This window comes from Podarcis tiliguerta (genome assembly GCF_965153285.1).
Source record: "Podarcis tiliguerta genome assembly, chromosome: 3".
NCBI classification, from domain to species: Eukaryota; Metazoa; Chordata; class Lepidosauria; order Squamata; family Lacertidae; genus Podarcis; species Podarcis tiliguerta.
Genome location: NC_139536.1, coordinates 114,077,142 through 114,098,262, shown reverse-complemented (window position 1 = coordinate 114,098,262; position 21,121 = coordinate 114,077,142). Strand labels below are relative to the sequence as shown.

At 44.4% G+C, this 21,121-nt stretch overlaps 1 protein-coding gene across 7 annotated transcripts in view; it reads right to left on the bottom strand.

The window, feature by feature from the left end:
* Nucleotides 1–21,121, bottom strand: part of SERTAD2 (SERTA domain containing 2) — a 141,505-nt gene that overhangs the window by 16,882 nt on the left and 103,502 nt on the right. For 2 of the 7 annotated variants that reach the window (XM_083435440.1, XM_083435445.1), the window contains exon 2: nt 20,808–20,914. The exons of 4 other annotated variants lie outside the window; for them this stretch is intronic. In XM_083435440.1, coding sequence (XP_083291566.1) covers nt 20,808–20,848 — 41 coding nt within the window. In that variant the 5' untranslated portion in view covers nt 20,849–20,914. Of the gene's footprint in view, nt 1–5,724; nt 5,869–6,323; nt 6,536–20,807; nt 20,915–21,121 lie in introns of those variants that run through there. One more of the 7 variants, XM_083435444.1, reaches the window with a different exon arrangement.

Here is a 21,121-nt window from a genome sequence, read left to right as displayed (position 1 = left end):
TATTAGCCAGGATGGGCAAGGATCAAGGAGACAGGTGGTTGGTTTCACTCGTCCAAGCAGCCTGTCCACATCCTCGGAGGTAACAGATTGGAACCGATTCAGATTCCTTCCCAAATGGATTATTTCATTTCTATTTTGCATTCACATGTGCTTTGAACCAGATTTGGGGTGGGGGGAGCCCTGCTGATCAGCGGCCTGTGACTCCGTCCACCATAACATCCTTCTGAACCATCTAGAGGAGATGGCACACCTTATCACTGCAATGTACTAGAGGTGGCTTTGTAGCGCATTTTCTGAACAAGTTGTTCTTGGTCTAGGCTATTTTTGCTCCTTTAGTCTTTCCCTGAGTCTTGGGTATCTTTTATTTTTTTGCCACGTCATTTGCAGAGACTACAAATGAGAATATTCTGTTAGTCCTTAAAAAGTGTGACAATTCTTCTTCCCGAAAATGAACATTTGTTCAACTATATGCTCCTTTTGAACTTGTGGTATCAAAATATCTGGCCCATGGCCAAATATGAGTGCTAAAAAGAGAAGTCTCTGGAAGCATTTTATGCAACATGGAAGAAATTTTACAGTGGTACCTCGGGTTAAGTACTTAATTTGTTCTGGAGGTCCGTTCTTAACCTGAAACTGTTCTTAACCTGAAGCACCACTTTAGCTAATGGGGCCTCCCTCTGCCGCTGCGCCACCGGAGCACGGTTTCTGTTCTCATCCTGAAGCAAAGTTCTTAATCCAAGGTATTATTTCTGGGTTAGCGGAGTCTGTAACCTGAAGCGTATGTAACCTGAAGCGTATGTATCCCGAGGTACCACTGTATTTTGTTTCCCCTGGAACATGATTATGCTCCTCCACCAACAAAAATGCAAAGTAGGGCTTTAGGTTAATTGCAGTTTGAAAAACTATATGCTCTTTTTCTGACTGTCCCATGGAATGCGCTCACTATTCCTGAAAGTCACAAACCCATTATTGCCCTGGGATTTACCCTCTTGAAGGCTCTCTCCAGGCTTTTATGTAGCAAACCCATTCAACGTGTATACACTTGTGATCCTCACAATAAATTTGCAAACTGTGGGCAACAAACCTTGGCTTCCACTCGTGGTTTGTTTGGAGAGAAATAAACCACAAGTTCGGACAACTTGACAAGCCCGACCACAGCTTGTTTCCTGGCAGCTTGAAGAAGGGAAAAAGATGAGCAAAGAACCTAAAACTTCAGCAGCACAGCTTGTTCACATTAAACCAGTTTATTTTAGGTATGGCTTAATGTGACTTGCAAACCGGGTCACAAAGTGGGGAGCTTTTGCAAATTTGAAGAATTAACCTTTTGCAAATGTAAAGAATCAGAGGCTTAAAGGCTCCAATTGTTATCCTCAGATAGCTGAACATGAAAAAGCAGCCCTGGAATATGACCTGCTGAGAACGTTTTTGTCCACTACATGTACAGTGGTGTTACACCAGTATTTCCCCCTGTAGTATATTGCACAAAGTGTGGGCTAGATACAGACATGCACATACACCTTGAAATGCCGATTCTGATACTAGAAGAGATGCTTGTGACCCTCTGTAATATCACGTGTGCAAGTCAGACAGAAGCAGATGCCAAAATGAAGGTCAGTTTCTTCCCCTCTTGCACAGTGACATAATATTAATTATGGTTTTTCCACCTTTCAAGGCTCCTCTCCCCATTTCCATAAACGAAGTCTATATTAGCTATGCTTTCCCTTTCCTCTGCAAGGAAACTATTATTTATTAAGAATATATTTTTTTTAGAATTGCATCAAAATTGGCTCCTTTTCAGTTCTGGGAAATAACTATGGAGCCAGAGAACAAAGGCTTGTTTAGTAGTGTTCATCGGTTGTCACTGTAAAGATTTCAGGGCTGCCAAAAACCACACATTGGAGAGATCTGCTGCGTTTAAATTTTTAACACAAACCAGTTCTCCAAATTTACTCAGGTGTGGATGGATAGGTGGAGTCAGGCAGAAATTAATCAATCTGAAGCCATAATGCACACAAACACACAGGGTAAGTTTCTAATCCCCCATCCTCTATGCTGGCAGAAATCCAATTTGTGTATGTTGCTCTCTGAAGCCCTTTTGATGATTGGCCTTTAAGTGTGACACTTACTGGATGTGGAGAACACCCACCCACCCACCGTTACTTACAGATGCAAAATTGCAACAAAAATCCCTCAAAGCTTCTTGGTGGGGAAAAAGCTAGGTACTTTTTAATTTATGTGCCAAAAAACACTTATTTATGAGATACTGCACATCAAATTTAAAGAGATGGAAAATTGACAGACAGCAAATAAATTAATGATAGTTCATCTTAGAATACTCCACAAGGATCTCAATATCAATCTGACATGTGTTTTGGGCCACCCTGCGGAAACTACGAGGGTGAACTCTAGATCAGGGATCAGCAAACTTTTTCAGCAGGGAGCTGGTCCACTGGCCCTCAGACCTTGTGGGGGGCTGGACTCTATATATTCCTATGCCCCACAAATAACCCACAAATGCATTTTAAATACAGTGGTACCTCGAGTTACATACGCTTCAGGTTACATATGCTTCAGATTACAGATTCTGCTAACCCAGAAATAGTGCTTCAGGTTAAGAACTTTGCTTCGGGATGAGAACAGAAATCGTGCTTTGGTGGCGCGGCGGCAGCAGGAGGCCCCATTAGCTTAAAGTGTTGCTTCAGGTTAAGAACTGTTTCAGGTTAAGTACGGACCTCCGGAACGAATTAAGTACTTAACCCGAGGTACCACTGTAAAAGGACATGTTCTACTCATGTAAAAACACACTGATTCCCGGACCATCCGTGGGCCGGATCGAGAAGGCAATTGGGCCAGATCCGGCCCCTGGGCCTTACTTTGCCTACCCATCCTCTAGATCTTCTCCTTCCTCCATAATCATGGGAAAGTATTTCAGAGTAGCTACTTCTGCCTTGTATTCTTCACACATCACAGGATTTGCACCCTGATTTCAAATGAGGCTATCGACATATACAAAGCCAAGTTTTTACCCTGAAGACAGATATATAAATATACAGTGGTACCTCACAAGACGAATGCCTCGCAAGACGAAAAACTCGCAAGACGAAAGAGTATTTTGTTTTTGGAGTTGCTTCGCAAGACGAATTTCCCTATGGGCTTGCTTCGCAAGACGAAAACGTCTTGCGCCTTTTTCTTAAAACCGTCAATGCATTCCTATGGGAAACCGTCAATGCATTTCCTATGGGAAACTGTGCTTCGCAAGACGAAAAATTCACAAGACGAAAAAACTCACAGAATGAATTAATTTCGTCTTGCGAGGCACCACTGTATATCTATACCTGTAGTAAGAAACCTTATTTTAAGAAGGGGAAAGTTTGATTCAGTTCAACTTTATCATGTACGATATAGGCTGAGTAACCTATAAATAAATAAGGTTATTGCAAAATGCTTGCACTTGAGAGTAATTGGGGGGAGAGAACAACTCTGGAGAGCTCCAAAGTAGTAACGTCTATTGTAATTGGGTGGAAAGGGGGAAGTCTTTCTTCACACAAATAAGCAATGCAATTACATGGCAAGTCAATAGCATAAGGCAGCTAACACGCTCCTGCGATATTTTGAAACTGTAACCCGATACTACTGTTTCCATCCTCCAGCCTTGCTTGCTCTCCCTTGTTGCATACTGTACTATTTGAGGCCCAGAGGGCAAAGCGAGTGCTTGCTGTTTATTAATGATCAGAGGCTGCAAGGGACGGGGGGGGGGTGCGCATGGGGCGGGGGAATGTGCACCAACAATGCCATTATTACTTACTTTCTCCAGACTTTAAGATCACAGGCTACTGAAACTTCAGCAGAAAGCAATCCCTTTGCTCCCAAACAAGATTTTACTGTAGTCACACACACACACACACACGAAAATAAACAATTCGAGCAGGCCTGAAGTTCACGTGGCTCGCTAAGGTTTTTGCAGGAAGCATATGTTTCTATTAAATTAGAAACAGTTTCTACCGTTGTCAGTTTGCTAAGGGAAACCTCTCCTCCCAAAGAAGAGGAGCTTGTTTAATGGTTTTGACAAATTGCGCTTGCCTGACAGGGCTATGTCAAATAAAGCTAAGGAGCCCTCTGCTAAATATATCCTTTCGAATAAATTACTGCCTCATTTACTAATCCTCTGAAAGAGGACCAGGTCTTGTACACTAAAAGACTCAATTGTTCCTGAGAATGTTTATAATTATTAAGGAGTAGTACCAAGTCCTCTTGCACAAAGTGTAATCAGACCCACCTCTTTTAGGTTGCTAAGCTGTTAGAAACTACACTGGGAAAAATAGACCGTCCTGCAGGATGGGACTTTGAATACTATGGCTGAAATCAAGAGCAAGTCAAACTGAAAATACTAAACAGCTAATGCATAGAATGTTTCCCCACTGAAATCAGGGCAAACTTGTAAAAGTAGAATACTGGCACATAAAGCAATTATTTTTCATGGGGCGGGGGGATGAACTGGGGCAGAGTATTGATTTCATATCAACTGAACCTCTCATAGAACCACTATTGGTGTATGTTCTACCTTGCAGAAGCATAACCAAAGTCCTGAAATGGCAGTCGGAACACAAAACTAACAGAAATGCTATGACAGAAAAATGCAAAGTTGAACTTTGTTTACTTAGTGTTGTTCTTCATATGTTTAGCATCTGACTGCTGACTATCTAGACTGGACCATTGCGCACTGCCACCACAGGATTAGAGGGGGAAAAAACAGTTGGGCATATGCAATCTTAAGGCTAGATAACTTCAACTAAAGTTTTGTTTACTGTGTCACTAAGTGTGTGTGTGTGTGTGTGTGTGTGTGTGTGTGTGTGTGTGTGTACCCACAAACTAGGCTGCCCACAGATAATCTGCAAAGCTGTTTTTCTAACAAAATGTTGGGAGTAGTAACTAGAGTAGTGGAGAAACATATCTCTCTCTCTCTCTCTCTCTCTCTCTCTCTCTCTCTCTCTCTCACACACACACACACACACACACAGGTCTCCATTTGGCAGTTCAATGGAAGCAGTTCAAATCAGATTATACTACATGTGTTTATGCAAGACTCTATGCTGTACATTTCATGGCACAATGGCTTTACTACTGGAGTGAAGGACTAGAATACAGGTAACGAAGCAACAGTATCTAAATATCCTTTGACCATATAGACGCACACACAAATGGCAAAGGACCTAAACATATACTATGACTAATTTCATGCCATGATGAAGTTTCTAAGACGCAGCAACACTTTCTGTTTTCCTGTTGCTACAGACCATCATTGTAATTTCTGGATTTTTGGACTGTTTCAGTGATAGATAATCCAAACTAAGCAACTCCTCTTTAAAGACTCAGTAGGTAAAAGTTTTTAACAAATGACTTTTTGTCCCAAAAGCTGGGTAAGGGACCATTCTGACCAGGCAGGTGGGGGGGGGGGGAATTGCTTATTTAAAATCAAGAAAGCTTAATGGAGGGGCAGATATAAAAAGATCACAAAATACTCTTTTTAATTATGAATAAACTTCGCTGGAAGAGGCAGTTTGATCACAGTTTACATGTAAAATAACGTGGAAAACTTTCAAGGCAGGTGGCAAAAGCAAAGCACTCTAACCAATCAGAGATGTTCTTCCTCTTTTAAAATGGTATGCCTGAAAAAAAAAAACAAGATGCTGGGAAATGCTTTAGCCCCGCTCAGCAATTACTAACCAGCGAGCCATTTGGCTGAATGGAACCATATTCAGCTTGTTGAACAAAATGTCACTATTGACATGTGTATCTCTGGCTGGTGTAGTTTGTGCATTTAGAAGTCTCCGCCTCTTTGGGCTCCATTCTCCCTTGCAGATATCCACTCTACATAAAGATTAATGACAGTTTTGACTGCACAGCAGGGAGACAAGAGCCCACCCCCCACATCCTTTTGCGTTGCAATGGGTGAGCCCCTCCCCCTTTCCTGGTATTTATAATTACTTGGCTGGAGCCTTTATTTTTCAACCGTGCTGCAAAATCTTTTCCCTAAAGACACCTTGTTTTCCCCCTCACATTGTAGACCCTTAATAAAATACACTGGGGGGGTGTGCGTGAGCGGGAGGGGGGTGGGAGGTGGAGTACTAACTTTAGACAGCAAGAAAGCTCTGTTCAATCAGTATATTACAGCTTGGGGAGGGGGGTAGTTTGATCAAGGATGCAACTCAAGCTAATTACTTCTCACCACCAAAAAAGGTTTACAAGATTTACTTTTAAGCGAAATGCATTAAGGATCAGAGCACCAAATAAGTGTCACACCAAAAAAGGTAAGTTTTAGGTACCCTGTATAAGCTGCAAGCATTCTGAATGGTTCTGGCGAACGTTATCGCCTAGTCTCTTGCTACTGCACAGATTACAACAACGAAAGCGTTTCCATGGGGTTCCTTTTTGCAGGAGCTTTTCCTTGTCACTTCAGAAGCAGTTTTCGGCATTTCTTGCCTTCAGCCACAGTCTGCACACAGCAGCGTTATTAGACAAATGTAGCATTAAAAATAAACAAACAAAAGAAAAACAGCTTTGTGAATCTTCAATGTGTACCTAATCATAATTTATGTAGCGCTTTTAGAGAGTTTAAAGCACTTCACTCCTCACAATCCACACAAACACTTTGTAAGAGACTATTTTCCCCGTACTGCAGGTGGGGGGTGAGAGCGAAAGAGTGGACCCCAAGGCCACTGAGACGAGTTCATGTCTGAGGCCAAGAAGCGGACCAGGAAATGTCCCAATTTGTAGTTCAAGCTCTTAAGGAGAGAGATCACCGACTGGAATTTTTTTTGTCCTCTTTTAATGTTTGGCAAAATGGAAGGGGCCAAATGTACCACAATAGCTTAAATAGGACTCCTCCGGCCCAGAGAGTATTTCAAATAATAAATAAGTGTTGCAAGTTTGCACAATGAGAATATTAAAGCCAATGTAGAGAACAACTAAGCAAACAGTTAACAGTGAAAAATACTCCTGGCCCAACTGACCCATTCAGTCGTTTTGCAATGGTTTCTTTTTTCCTTTGTACATGCAGGAATGAGGGAGGCAACTACCAGATTGCTTCTGGTGTGGCACAACCACATGCAAACATCAATTTATTCTACCTGTTCTTTTCTGAGAAGTTTCTGGGGGAGAGAATGGATCTCAGTTAGCTTAGGATTTCAGGCGTTTGGAAGTTTTGTTTTCTGTTCAAGGGAAGAAATCAGACCCCTAATGGCTTAGCAAGTTAAATGCCTATTATTATTATTATTATTATTATTATTATTATTATTATTATTTTAAATGAGAAGGAGCAGGGGAGAGTGATGGACACCTGACAGCTGACCTTCTCGGTGGTGGCGCCGCCCTGTGGAACGCCCTCCTGCCAGATGTCAAGAAAATAAACTATCTGACTTTTAGAAGACATCTGAAACTTTTTACTGTTTGATGTCTTAAGGTGTTTTGATTTGTTGGAAGCCTCCTTGAGTGGCTGTGGCAACCCAGTCAGATGGGTGGTATAATAATAATAATAAGAATAAGAATAAGAAGAAGAAGAAGAAGAAGAAGATACATGGAATATGAAACCAATTTTACACTGTGAATAGGGATGGGCGATGTCAGCTTTTCAACATCGCTATGTATCACCAGCCAAAGATCACAATCTGATGATACACCGTGAGGCTGAAATGGAGGGAGGAACAAGCTGCATTGGCCCCAGACCTATGAGGCGCTGGGCTGAAATTGCAGCCGCTCCCAGGTGGTTTAACCCTGGCACCTCAGGGGCCAATGCAGCTTGTTCATCTCACTGGGCGATGGGGGACAGAAAGAGTTCCTCCACCCCAGGTGGGAACAAGGTACAGAGGCGGGCCTCCCTCAAAGGTTTGCTCGAGCGGGTGCTCTGCATCTTTACTCCCGAGGTGACCAACCACCCTGTGAGGAAAGACGCAGCCCACCCTCCTGGGTGAAGGCAGCCAGATGGCAGCCAAGCACGCAGGGCTGCCTCCACCTTTGCTTGGGCAGGCTACCTCTTTCTCCTGGGTGGAAAAGGTGGCCCGCCCCTGTGAAGGGGCGAGGGCTGAGCCCCCCCTGACACCCACCAGTTCTAAGGTGGCACCGGCTGAGGCTGCCACACAAGCACTACATTTGTGCAGTGGCCTCGGGCGCCATTGCCACGGGCCGGCGGGCTACTTCTTCCTCCCGGGAGAAAGAGGTCGCCCGCCAGCCGGCTGGTGAGTCACAGGCAGGCCACCTGCTGAGGGGCGCAAGGCTGCCTACCACCCCTTAGCGGAGCCCCACCCCCCAGTCTGGGGGTGGCTTGATCAGCTGAGAAGCAGGCTTTCTTAAACCACCCACTTCTCAGCTGATCATAGGCAGGGTGGGGGCATCAATAAACTGCGCCACTGAGGCGCAGACAGCAGAACAATTTAAAGAAGCCCCCTGGTGGTATGAGGGCCAGAACGCAATGCCTGCTTCACCTGGCTGTATATCGCAGGTGAAACAGCAGCCGCTCCTGAGTCCCTCTGGTGGCAAAGGGATATACATTAGTGCCAGTCGAAGCAGCCATCGTGGTCTTGCCCTCATACTGGTCCTCGGCGATGTGTCGATACATTGCCCAGACCTAACTGTGAATCACCCTGAGATCTATGGATGAATACACATTATATAATAACAGTAATGCTAGACAAATGAGGATGAATGTGGGATTTTTCAATGTATTACAGGCTCTTGCACTGTTTGAACTATATTGCACTTGCAAGTTTTGTTTGATAAGAATTTTGAAAACTCCTATAGGCTGATTTATTACAATTCCACACCAGCCAAACAATGGAACTCTAGAAAGTACAGGTACCTGAATGTGAAGCCACAGTGGGCTGTAGGGCAAGTGGCCTGCATTGGGCATTGTGATAAGGTTGGGCCAGGAGACAGTTGCCATTTTGTGCTTCGTAAAACATGTTCATTTGTCCCATCTTTACCCCTCAAAGTCAAGGGGGAGACTGAAGCTGTGTACACCTTTAAAGAGCCTTCAAAACGCATTCTTTCCCTCATAGAATTCTGGGACCCGTAGTTTATTTTCCCCAGAATTGCAATTCCCAACAACACCAAACAAACTACAGTGGTACCTCAGGTTACATACGCTTCAGGTTACAGACTCCGCTAACCCAGAAATAGTACTCAGGTTAAGAACTTTGCTTCAGGATGAGAACAGGAATCATGGTCCGGCGGCGCGGCGGCAGCAGGAGGCCCCATTAGCTAAAGTGGTGCTTCAGGTTAGGAACAGTTTCAGGTTAGGAACGGACCTCCAGAACAAATTAAGTTCTTAACCTGAGGTACCACTGTACAATGACCAGAATTCTTTGAGGGAAAGAATGTGCTTTGAATGTGTAGCATGTGCACAGTTTGGCAAAACATTTTCTGCTTCATTTTGCCATACCAATCACTGTGACAGAAAGATTTAAGTTAGAGCCACTAACCACTTGCCAGAGCGAGGAACTACATACTGTACTGTAAACTGAACAAGTCCCCAGAGGGAGGAGAACTGGAGGCATTTACAAGGGGGGAGAACTGGCAGGTGCAAGGGGTGGGCTGCTTAACCCTTTGCCCTGACTCTCCCCTGCAAATGACCTCCAATTACCATATTTTTTGCTCTATAAGACTCACTTTTTCCATCCTAAAAAGTAAGGGGAAATGTGTGTGCGTCTTATGGAGCGAATGCAGGCTGCGCAGCTATCCCAGAAGCCAGAACAGCAAGAGGGATTGCTGCTTTCACTGCGTAGCGATTCCTCTTGCTGTTCTGGCTTCTGAGATTCATAATATTTTTTTTTTCTTGTTTTCCTCCTCCAACAACTAGGTGCGTCTTGTGGTCTGGTGCGTCTTATAGAGCGAAAAATACGGTATTTGATCCCATTTTCCCTCAGCCGGACTCTTACACAGAGGGGAAATGGCCTGTGGGGATGGTTGGTCTCCCCACAGCCCCCACAACTACAATACTTAAGTGACCATGTCTTTCGAAACCCTCCCTCATTGCCTCTTCTCCCTAATAATATTTCTATCAGCATGGGCTCTCCTACCAGCCCCCGCCATTTAAACAACCAAGGGCTAGGGCCATCCTGTGAGGACAGCAGCCCCTTAAAAAAAGTGGGGTGGAAGATCCAGATGTAGCCTGGGCTGGGGTTGTTCCTTCCTGTGTCAGCAGTGACCCCCTGTGAACAGGTTACCTCCCATAGCCACGAAGAGGTAGGGGAAAACAAAACTATGATGTGCCGCCACCAACCAGTTGCATCCAATTTTGCCTACTCCAAGCAGTCAGTCCCTCCCACCCCATGGAGGGAAACTGGCTGGGGCTGGAATAGCCTAGGTCAAGCCTACGCCAGCGTTGGCCTTGTCTATGCCTCCCTCCACAGATGTTTTGACTGACAGCTCAAAAGCATTTGCCACCTCCTCATTCCGTTGAAGAAAACAGGCAAAGTTGCATTGGGTGGAACTGTCAGTTATACACATCACTTAAAGCCACTCTCATTATTGGAGCAGCCAACCCCAGGTCTGCTTTGGGCCTCTTGGCTTCCAAAGCTGCTTTGCCTGTTGGTTTTCTGTCTGGCTCTGCTCTGTTAACAGCAGCCTGGCGCAAAGAAATTAAGCAGGCCAAGTTTTTCCTAACAGGAAGATGGCACAGTAAGTGAAGGGCTGCTTGCTTAATTTCTTTGTACAGTGGTACCTCGCAAGACGAATGCCTCGGAAGACGAAAAACTCGCAAGACGAAAGAGTTTTTCATTTTCTGAGTTGCTTCGCAAGACGGATTTCCCTATGGGGTTGCTTCGCAAGACGAAACGCCTTGCGCCTTTTTTTTAAAACCGCCAATGCATTCCTATGGGAAACCGTCAATACACAGTGGTGCTTCGCAAGATGAAAAAACTCATAGAACGAAAAAACTCGCAGAACGAATTAATTTCGTCTTGCGAGGCACCACTGTACCAGGCTTCTGCTAATGAAAGGGGGAGTCTCAATTGCACTTGCTAGCCCATAGCTCACAGACCCTTGTTGTTCTTAAGCTGCTTATAGGGTTGCCCACTTTTTGTGCATGGCAGGGCTTCCAACGCCTCCAAATGCTGAAATGTAATGCACGAAACCCTAGTGGCCTTCCAAGGCCCAAGCCTTCACATGCATTTTTGTACTCTACTGCTTGGCTTTTCCTTCAGTGCCACACCTTTGCCAAGCAAATCCGTTCATGCCAAAATCTCTTGTTCCTTAAGGTGCCACAAGACTTTTTGTTGTTTTTGCCACAACAGAGTACTATGGCTTCCCCTGTGGAAGTTGTTTCCTCAGATCTCCTGATTCTCTCTCTTCCTACTGCTAATTGGTTCTGCTTCCTTCAAGTCTACTGGCACCCAGCCAACATCCTTCGCTGCTCAGTCCTCTTATTTATCTCTCCACCCCTCTTCCTGCCAGCAATGTGCACCTCATGTAGAAGCCTTCTCTACATACTCCTCCCTGGCCCCTCCTTTCCTCCATTCCTTATCTGCTCAGCCTATTGTTTCCTCAAGCCCTTGCCTGCTCTGGGGTATGCTTTGATCTGGTTTCCATTTCTGAGTCCAGTGCTAACTCTGCAACCTTCCTCCCAGCTCCCGTTCCTTCAGCTGTCCCACTCCAGGGTCTCCTCTTAGTAAACCTATTTAGGCAGCCAACATCTCCTGCCTCTACAACCAGTATGGCATTTTAGTTCTAGTCTAAGTGAGCTCTCACTTCACTCACAGAAGACTATCTATGAACACTCCGCAATGCTTCCACCTCTTCTCCAGTGTCATACGTGGCTCCCTTGCTCCCAACATAACCAAAAATTCCCTTGGCTCAAAAGTCACTGGGGATCCACTGGGGAGGCCCAGCAGGGAGGAAATACTCTCAGGGACAAAGCACACAAGCAGCGGACTGGCAAGCTGGAACCGGAGAAAAGGAAAGTGGGAAAGTGGAGAGGCAGAGGAGCAAAGCAGCCGCAGCAATTATGACCAGAAAATTGAGGGGCAAGGTAGCTTTGAAGACTTGGGTAATGAAAGCTAAAGCAACCAACATGTGTGTAAATGACAGGACCAAATTCCATGTGTTGTTTTCAGTTAACAAGCCAACACTCTGGTTGTAGGCTCCTACCTTTCACAGCCAGGTAAGAGTGATGACCTGAACTTTCCTTAAAAAACAACTAGGCACATGGCTCTAAGGCAGCCTTGGAAGATCTGTGGGCAACAAGCTGTGTCCTTGTGAGCCTCAGTTCCTCATATGCAGAAACTGGTCACCCTCTCACAAAGAATGGGCTTCCCCTCTCCATGCTGTCACATCCCCTACAGGCCCCACATGTCAATGCTGTCAGGGACTATGTGGGCAACCGAGACACCTACTGAAGGTGTGGGAGCTCTGTCATGGTTCCAGCTCACAGCAAGAACTTGTGTGGCTTCAGCAGGGACTCTCCATTGCAAAAATGCCCCCAAGTGTGGAGAGCACAGCAGACTGGAAGGGGGCATGATGGCAGGAGCAGAGCCCCCCGGGACAGTCCCCCTTTCTCAGTCTCTGCACACCTAAGAACATTTCAGCAAAAATAACCAAAGGATGCTAATGTTTAATCCAATCACTCTGTTGTGTAACTAACTGAATATACATATTTTTATGTCGTGTTTTATTACTTTAGTACACCACTTTGGAATACACACACATGCATAAAGTACGCAAGTGCCTATGTTAAATTTTAAATACAGTGGTACCTCGCAAGACGAATGCCTCGGAAGACGAAAAACTCGCAAGACGAAAGAGTTTTTCGTTTTCTGAGTTGCTTCGCAAGACGGATTTCCCTATGGGCTTGCTTCGCAAGACGAAAACGTCTTGCGCCTTTTTAAAAAAACCGCCAATGCATTCCTATGAGAAACCGTCAATACACAGTGGTGCTTTGCAAGACGAAAAAATTCACAAGACGGAAAAACTCACAGAACGAATTAATTTCGTCTTGTGAGGCACCACTGTACTGGATTTCATAGTTAAGTATGTGCTTGACAGAAGTCATTTTCTCCCTGGTGGGTTATCTGTGGAACCCTGTGTAGCTATGAAGATATCATGGTACGGTTTAGGAGGGTGGCTGTTGTAAGAACAAAAGTTGGAAAAATGGCCATCGGGGAAAGAAAAAGTTGTAAAGACATATGCAAATTCTCTAGCAAATTCTCTGTTAAGAGAGGGAAGCAGCATGAGTGACTCATCCCCCTCTCCCGCCCCTTTCCTCTTTTTACCAACCATATGAATCAACTCTTAGTTTTACTGCATAGTTAGGAGGAGGAGGAGGAAAACTAGAACACACTACTGCAGTGTGCATCATGTATATCATATTACATTAACACTTGGGAACAAGAGCCAGCTACTTACGTTTAAAAAACAAAACCAAAGAATACGCTCTGGCTGAAGGGTTATGTGCAACAAATACAGTAAGAGAAGGAAATCAATCAGAAATTATCTGCTCCCCAAGCAGATGGAGAGGAAAGTGGGACGCAGGCCTGATTTCTGATTCACAGAGGAAGAAGAATTATGGCCCTTGGGGGGAGAGGGATGAACTAAAGAAACTTTCTGACCACTATACAAAGCAGCAAGTCACTTTTCTGTGACAGAAGGCAAAAGAGGTTAAAAGCAGCAGCACCCTGCAAATAATATTGCAGGCTGTTGAGACAAAGAGAGTATGAATGGCTCATCCCTGCTTCATGTGTCTGTCAGTGTTCTGCAAGGCCTATCTAACCAACACAGCCAAGCTACATGCTTTGGTATAAAACAGGGGTCAGCAACCTTTTTCAGCCGTGGGCAGGTCCACTGTCCCTCAGACCTTGTGGGGGGCTGGACTATATTTTGGAAAAGAAAAAAAATGAAAGAATTCCTATGCCCCACAAATAACCCAGAGATGCATTTTAAATAAAAGCACACATTCTACTCATGTAAAAACACGCTGATTCCTAGACTGTCCGCGGGCTGGATTGGGAAGGCAATTGGGCCGTATCCGGCCCACGGGCCTTAGGTTGCCTACCCCTGGTATAAAATATTCAGACTGCTCGTGCTCCTCTGGGCAGAAGTTAAGAATGTCCCCACCATTCCAAGGAACCAATCTATTATTATTATTATTATTATTATTATTATTATTATTATTATTATTTATCATCATAATCATTATCATCATCATTATTACCCCGCCCATCTGGCCAGCCACTCTGGGCGGCTTCCAACAAATTACTAAAATACAATAGTCTATTAAACATTAAAAGCTTCCCTAAACAGGGCTGCCTTTAGATGTCTTCTAAAAGTCTGGTAGTTGTTTTCCTCTTTGACATCTGGTGGGAGGGCATTCCACAGGGCGGGCGCCACTACCGAGAAGGCCCTCTGCCTGGTTCCCTGTAACTTGGCTTCTTGCAGAGAGGGAACCACCAGAAGGCCCTCGGAGCTGGACCTCAGTGTCCGGGCAGAACGATGGGGTGGAGACGCTCCTTCAGGTATATAAAGTGCACTAAAAGGAAAATTGCACTATGAAAAGTTCTATATTTTTTTGTCTGCTTTATCTGAATTTGAGAAAGTTCTCTTTAGCTGCAAAAAACCCTAACTCTTGATGTTAAGGGGGCACCATACTGATAAATCTGGATTTAAGAACTTCATTTCACAGCTACCTGCACTTTATTAAGACGAACCCGCCCGGGGGCATTCAGAAACTAGTCAGACCTGCTGACTGACAAGCTGTACACTCCAATTCAAACAGGCCTTCCTTCCAATGCCCCCCCCCAACACATCCACACACATTTCCCTGCTATCATGGGTGTTTCTCTATTGCTGCTCATTTTATAAAGGCAGAAGAAAACACTTTAAATTCAATGTACGGTAACAGCTGCCACCATCATCACCAGAAACTGATGCAGAAGTCTAACTAAAGAAAGTAACGAACTAATGATCATGTTGCCTTACAAAACTTTTCGAAGCTTTTCAGCACAGGTACCTACATAAAAAGTCACACCTAACAGATCTATTAGTTCAAAGAAAATATTGTGCACACATATTAATTAAAACCTTAAATTACAGAGAAAGTACCGTATTTTTTGCTCTATAAGACTCACTTTTCCCCTCCTAAAAAGTAAGGGGAAATGTGTGTGCGTCTTATGGAGCGAATGCAGGCTGTGCAGCTATCCCAGAAGCCAGAACAGCAAGAGGGATCACTGCTTTTGCTGCACAGTGATCCCTCTTGTTGTTCTGGCTTCTGAGATTCAGAATATTTTTTTTCTTGTTTTCCTCCTCCAAAAACTAGGTGCGTCTTATGGTCTGGTGCGTCTTATAGAGCGAAAAATACGGTAGTTATACAGCAGTTAAATGGAAAACAACATCTTCAAAAATTAAAAGCAGTGGGTTTAGATTTGGTGTGGGGGTTTTTAACACATATTTTATTAATTTTGCTTAGGGCAATTATATCTAGTCCACTTCTTTTCATATGAATACTACCCGATGCAAGAAACTTTAGCTATCTCAAAGCATTGCAAACTGCCCAAGCATTCTTCAAAACGGAAAACTTTTGGAATCAGAACTCATACATTTCCCAAACCTCCAGTGTTTTGATGTTCTGCAGCACCGCTCTAAGCCTGATACCCAATGCAAACTTCCCTGGGTGTAACCCCTGTTGAACAGTGTGTCATAACTCCTGGATAATTTGCAAAGGATTGTACCATAAATGAGTGGGACTGCCTGACATTTCCAGGCATGGCTCTTTCTCTGCCTCAGCATTAAGGAACTGAGCCCTTGTTTAATAATCACGACACACACACACACAAATATGTTAGGACCATGAGAGCACCAATTATCATCTACACTAGTGATTGTTTAAGTTTATCAGCCTAGATTTCAAGTGTTAGAAAAGGTGTAGACAGTGGTCAATTATCTATTTGCTATCTTAACTACTATGCTCAGCAAGCAACTTCCACACCATCACAGAGGCCCAAAGGTTCCTAGCTTCTCCTCTCTGCAGGGCCCACAAGCTAGCTCTCTGAAATCTGGGGACTCTTTGAACTCCAAAAGAATAAAACAGAAAATTCCCCAGCACACTTCTCATGTGCCCTGGACGTGACAGAATAAAGAGTAAGAATTGTGTGACCAAAAGTCAGCTGTGGTCATGTGTTCCTATACAATGAAATGGGTACAGTGGTACCTCAGGTTACATACGCTTCAGATTACAGACTCCGCTAACCCAGAAATATTACCTCGGGTTAAGAACTTTGCTTCAGGATGAGAACAGAAATCGTGCTCTGGCGGCGCAGCGGCAGCAGGAGGTCCCATTAGCTAAAGTAGTGCTTCAGGTTAAGAACAGACCTCCGGAATGAATTAAGTACGTAACCAGAGGTACCACTGTACTCAGTTGCTCCTGCACACAGTGATCTCATCAACTTTTTAAGCTATGGGGAGATGTGCAGCAAAAAGAAAATCTTACCTCATTATGTACTGAAAATGGATCTGGCTGTGGAAGCTGATGACTACTTTATCACATGGTCAGCAATAATAGCTGAGCTCACCAAACGGCCATGCTGATATTCAGTCACATGACCCAACCGTGGGCTTTCTGAGAGGAGGAGGACACTGGCCCCATAACCTTTAACAAAGGGTATTCCAAATCCACACCAGCATGACACAAACAAGAAATGCACCCTGTAAGGTTCACTTAGGAGAGCAACAGGTTGGTGAAGGCTGAGATGGTGACAGATTATTTGTTCCTGCAAGAGCTTTGGGTAGGGCAAAAGTTTGTTAGACTTTCTCCCAACTGATGTGGAGTCCTAAGCCATCCATTTCCTGTAGCATCAGAATTTGAAGAGACAAACCAGCCAATATCTGCTCTCCCTCGCGTGAGAGCATTCACCAGGTGATCTGAACGTTTAAGTAAGTTTGAAAGAGAGATCCTTGTTGGTGGTCTCATTTTAACCTCTGTCAACCTGCTTTCAAATCCCTTAATATCTCCTTTCTTCAGCCATGATGGAAACCAGAGGCTGCTGGGAGGACACACAGAGTTTCAAGCACAAGCAAGTTAAGCAATTTATTGTCCCAGCCAGGAATTGAAATCTGCTAGTGTACCATGAAAACCACACTTTACTGTTAAATGCCTTTGAGGGCATGGGTGTTTGCATGGAATTGATTTGGTGGGTCAGTTGTTTACATAGCGCACCAGATCTGCACCAAGCTACATGTGTCCATGTGTGCCATGTGCTGGTTTCCTGCTACCTGCACTGCAGACCAGGGAGAGGTCATGGGTGAGCCCACTGTCCACATAAAGGGATGGCAGAACCTCACACTATGTGGAGTGGCTTTCCCTACCTTCATTCTGCACATCAATGAATTTTTGTCTCCTGGATGATTAGCTTAACAATTAGCAAGAAGAAAAAAGAAAGGGGAAAATGCTGATTTTACAAGTAAGGAGAATCAGCTGTGCCTGTGCCCTAAACCTACTGCCAGCCTGCAGCCATTTAAACTGAACCTTGCACTCTTTCTCTTTTCCCCTTTAGTGCATTAAATGATCTTTGGACTCTGTAATCAGAGCCTGCTGTTTCTGGCACAGTTACTTTTCCTCTTCCCCCCCCCCTTTTTGGCCAAGAAGCTGTTGCAACTGGAGCCGTCTCCATTTGTGCTATCTTTTTAGACAGAAACTGTATTTCCAAAGAAGGCACTGAAGAGCCCTTATAAGTCCTAGAAAAATGGCCCACGTTTTAAATAACAATATACCGTAATCTCCCTTCCGATATACAGCATATGAATATACATAACGTCAATGCAAAAATTCTTCACAAGTAGATATTGCTGATCACATATCAGCACCAACAGTCCAGCCACTTCCAAAATATGCAAGGTATAAAATGAAACTCTGTAGTGTTTTCCCCACCAATGATTCATACCAAGGGTGAAGAAAGCACAGTAGTCATCAGCAAAGTGGTTCAACTGGCTATTGCATAAGACAGGTTGGAGGTGAGACTTCAAACTTTTTAGTCCAGAGTTTGGAGAAGACTGCTTTGAGTATGTACACCAAATTCAGCCAGGATCCTACAAAACAATGACTTCAGTAAATCTGGTTTCTGGTGGGGTTGCCATATGTCCAGATTTTCCTGGACATGTCCTTTTTTCCAGAGGCAAAATCACTATCTGGGCGGATTTTTAAAATTTTGCAAAATGTCTGGGTTTTATTTTATTTTTGTACCATTTGTTTGTGGCACTGGTAGCCGGCGGAGTGAGCTACATGGCGCAGACTGGGCAACCTTTATGGAGACACTCTAGGACTCATGGCATCTCTGGCGGCTGCCAGGCCTGTCCTGGCCTTCCCAGGGCCGCTCAGCCTCACATCGGAGGCCGAAGACAGCAAAGGGAAGAGAGGGGAGGGAAGCAGGTGGGCATGGAAGGGATCAGTGGTAGGTAGGGGGTGAGTGACGGGGATGCAGGCTGGTGGGGGGGGGGTGCCCCGAATTTTTCTCACAAAATGTTGGAGGGCATGTCATTTTCATTTGCAATTACCATTATTAAATATTTCAACACACCTTTTATTTTTTACTGCACACACACTAATACTACTACTACAGTATTTTTCTTCCTCCCCCCCCCTCCACACCCCAGCCCACCCACAAATGTGTCCTCTTTTTTGCTCTTCAAAATACGGTAACCCTATTTTATGGGTGGTACATATTATGCAATTTTCATCACTGCTTGCTACAGCTCCGTACTTTGGGACATATGGGGTGAGCAAAAAGGAATAAAAGGAGACAAAGCGTGTTTTCTTGTGCAGCCCAAACTTATGCATGTATACTCAGAGGTAAGTTCTACTGCTTTCAGTGGAGTTTGCTCTTAAGTATTCACCAGACTTCACATTAAGTTAGCCTTCATCTCAGGTTTGCCTTAAAAAGTCACATCTAAATGCCAATGTACTTGAACAAGTTTATTTAGGGCAACTTCAAAAGCAAGAGAAACAGCACTGGACATACTAAACAAATCATATTTGGATTTTTAATGCGCATCATACAAATTTTAACAAGACTGAATTTTTCAATTGCTCCTCCTGAAGCCAATCTGCGATTTTTCATTATAGAGCTAAATGAAGTAGTATCAGGCACAAAAAAGAAAAAGAAACACTTGCAGCTGTTAAGATGCTACAATACTTGTTTGTATCCTAGGGAACACTGCCGCTGTCCAGACTCATGTACCTGTCTAGCACTATTATTATTCAAGTCACTAGTTTCTGACATATCAATCTGTATATACAGCGCAGCACTTTTTATTTATTTACAGAAAAACATTTTTCAAAATTAACTCTACAACAAGAAACTCTACAACTCTACAACAAGAAAGAAGATTCCACCTAAACATTAGGAAGAACTTCCTGACAGTAAGAGCTGTTCGACAGTGGAATTTGCTGCCAAGGAGTGTGGTGGAGTCTCCTTCTTTGGAGGCCTTTAAGCAGAGGCTTGACAACCGTATGTCAGGAGTGCTCTGATGGTGTTTCCTGCTTGGCAGGGGGTTGGACTCGATGGCCCTTGTGGTCTCTTCCAACTCTATGATTCTATGATTCTATGAAACTTGAGCATATGAAAGGCTTGACAATCCAAGAAGAGAAGCCTGCACAATTCTCATATCTGACAGCTGCAACAGTCTAGAGTTTGGAAGCAGTGCTGCCCCCACACCCACCCATTTTTATTCTTTTCTTTCAATAGCACCTTGATACAAAGGTACATGTTTCTGCAGATGAACTTTGAAAATCAATTCCCTGTCATCTCAACCAAAGGAAACCAGAAGAAATTAAGACATGCATGACCCGGCTCTGGCACTGGGTCTTCACTCAAAGCATTTACGAGAACTTCACAGAAACCTAGGAGAGCACCTTTAGTGGTAAAATCGACAGCATTTGGTTTGATTTTTGGAGAGCAACAGAATTGCTTTATCTTGATTCAGAATCTTGAATGCTAGATGGGAAGATAAAGAACTTCCAGGGAGGGCCCTTGCTAGGTGAACCTGCAGCCACCTGAGCTATCCATTTCATTTTGCGCTGCTAATTTGCAAGAGGAGTCCCTGCCACAAAACATCTTGTATCAAGAAAAACAAGTGTATATTCCATGAGAAGGGTAGGAAACCAACCGAGGTACTAACATGCATTCAGTATTTATGTGCTGTCAATGACTGGAGAAGCTAGAATCTATACTAGAAAGTGCCAAACAAATCTTAGGAACAATAATGCTTACCAGTTTCCATGTTAAAGACCAGCTTTGGCAGCTAGCACTGCTTTTAAGATGCAGAATATCTCCATGAAAAGACACCCACATACAGACATCACCACCACAATGTCATGCTGAGACACCAAAGCATGGAATACCATAATCTAACTCTTTTAGTAACCTACCAGAACATGTAGGCTTACAACCTGTCTCACTTTAAAGAATTTTAGTTCCACCTACAAAAACCTTCTGCGTTGAGCCTCTTTTTCCCAGTTCACCAACACAGAATCACCCTCTCTTGGGGTCTGCCAGTTTGTTTCGAAATAAGACCCTCAACTTTCCCAGCTCGAGGTTCTGAAACGCCCACGCTACTTCTTCCTCTCCTCCAGGATCAGAAAGCAAAATTACAGGGTGCAGTTTCCAGCGAATGTTGGTCTGCAGCACATACTGAAACTTATCGGAGAAGCAAAAGCAAGTTGCACTGTAAACATGGCTCGGAGAAACTCTTAAATGCGCCACTCATATTCTCTGCCTCCTCGTCTGTTGTATGAGAAATTCGGAATACGCGCGCGCGCACACGCGCACACACACCTGCTCAAAGCAACACGGGAACCTCCGACCCGTCTGCACATTTGGACCCTCAACCGTTTCCAAGGAAGAAAAGTAACTCAGCCGACCTCTTTTCCCTGCACATCTCTCTGAAGGCGGGCGGGGGGGGGGGGAGAGAGAAAGGTAGTTCTCCGGAAGGTTACAAGGGGGAGCAAATCATGCAACCGAAAGCCAGCGCTTCCTCGGCCCCCTCCTGCCCCTCTCCCCGCGACACGGGTCCCCTTCTGCCTTCACTGCCTCGCCAACCAACTGGGGAGGGGCTGCTTCCGAAGCGGCAGCCTCCGGCTTTGCCTTCT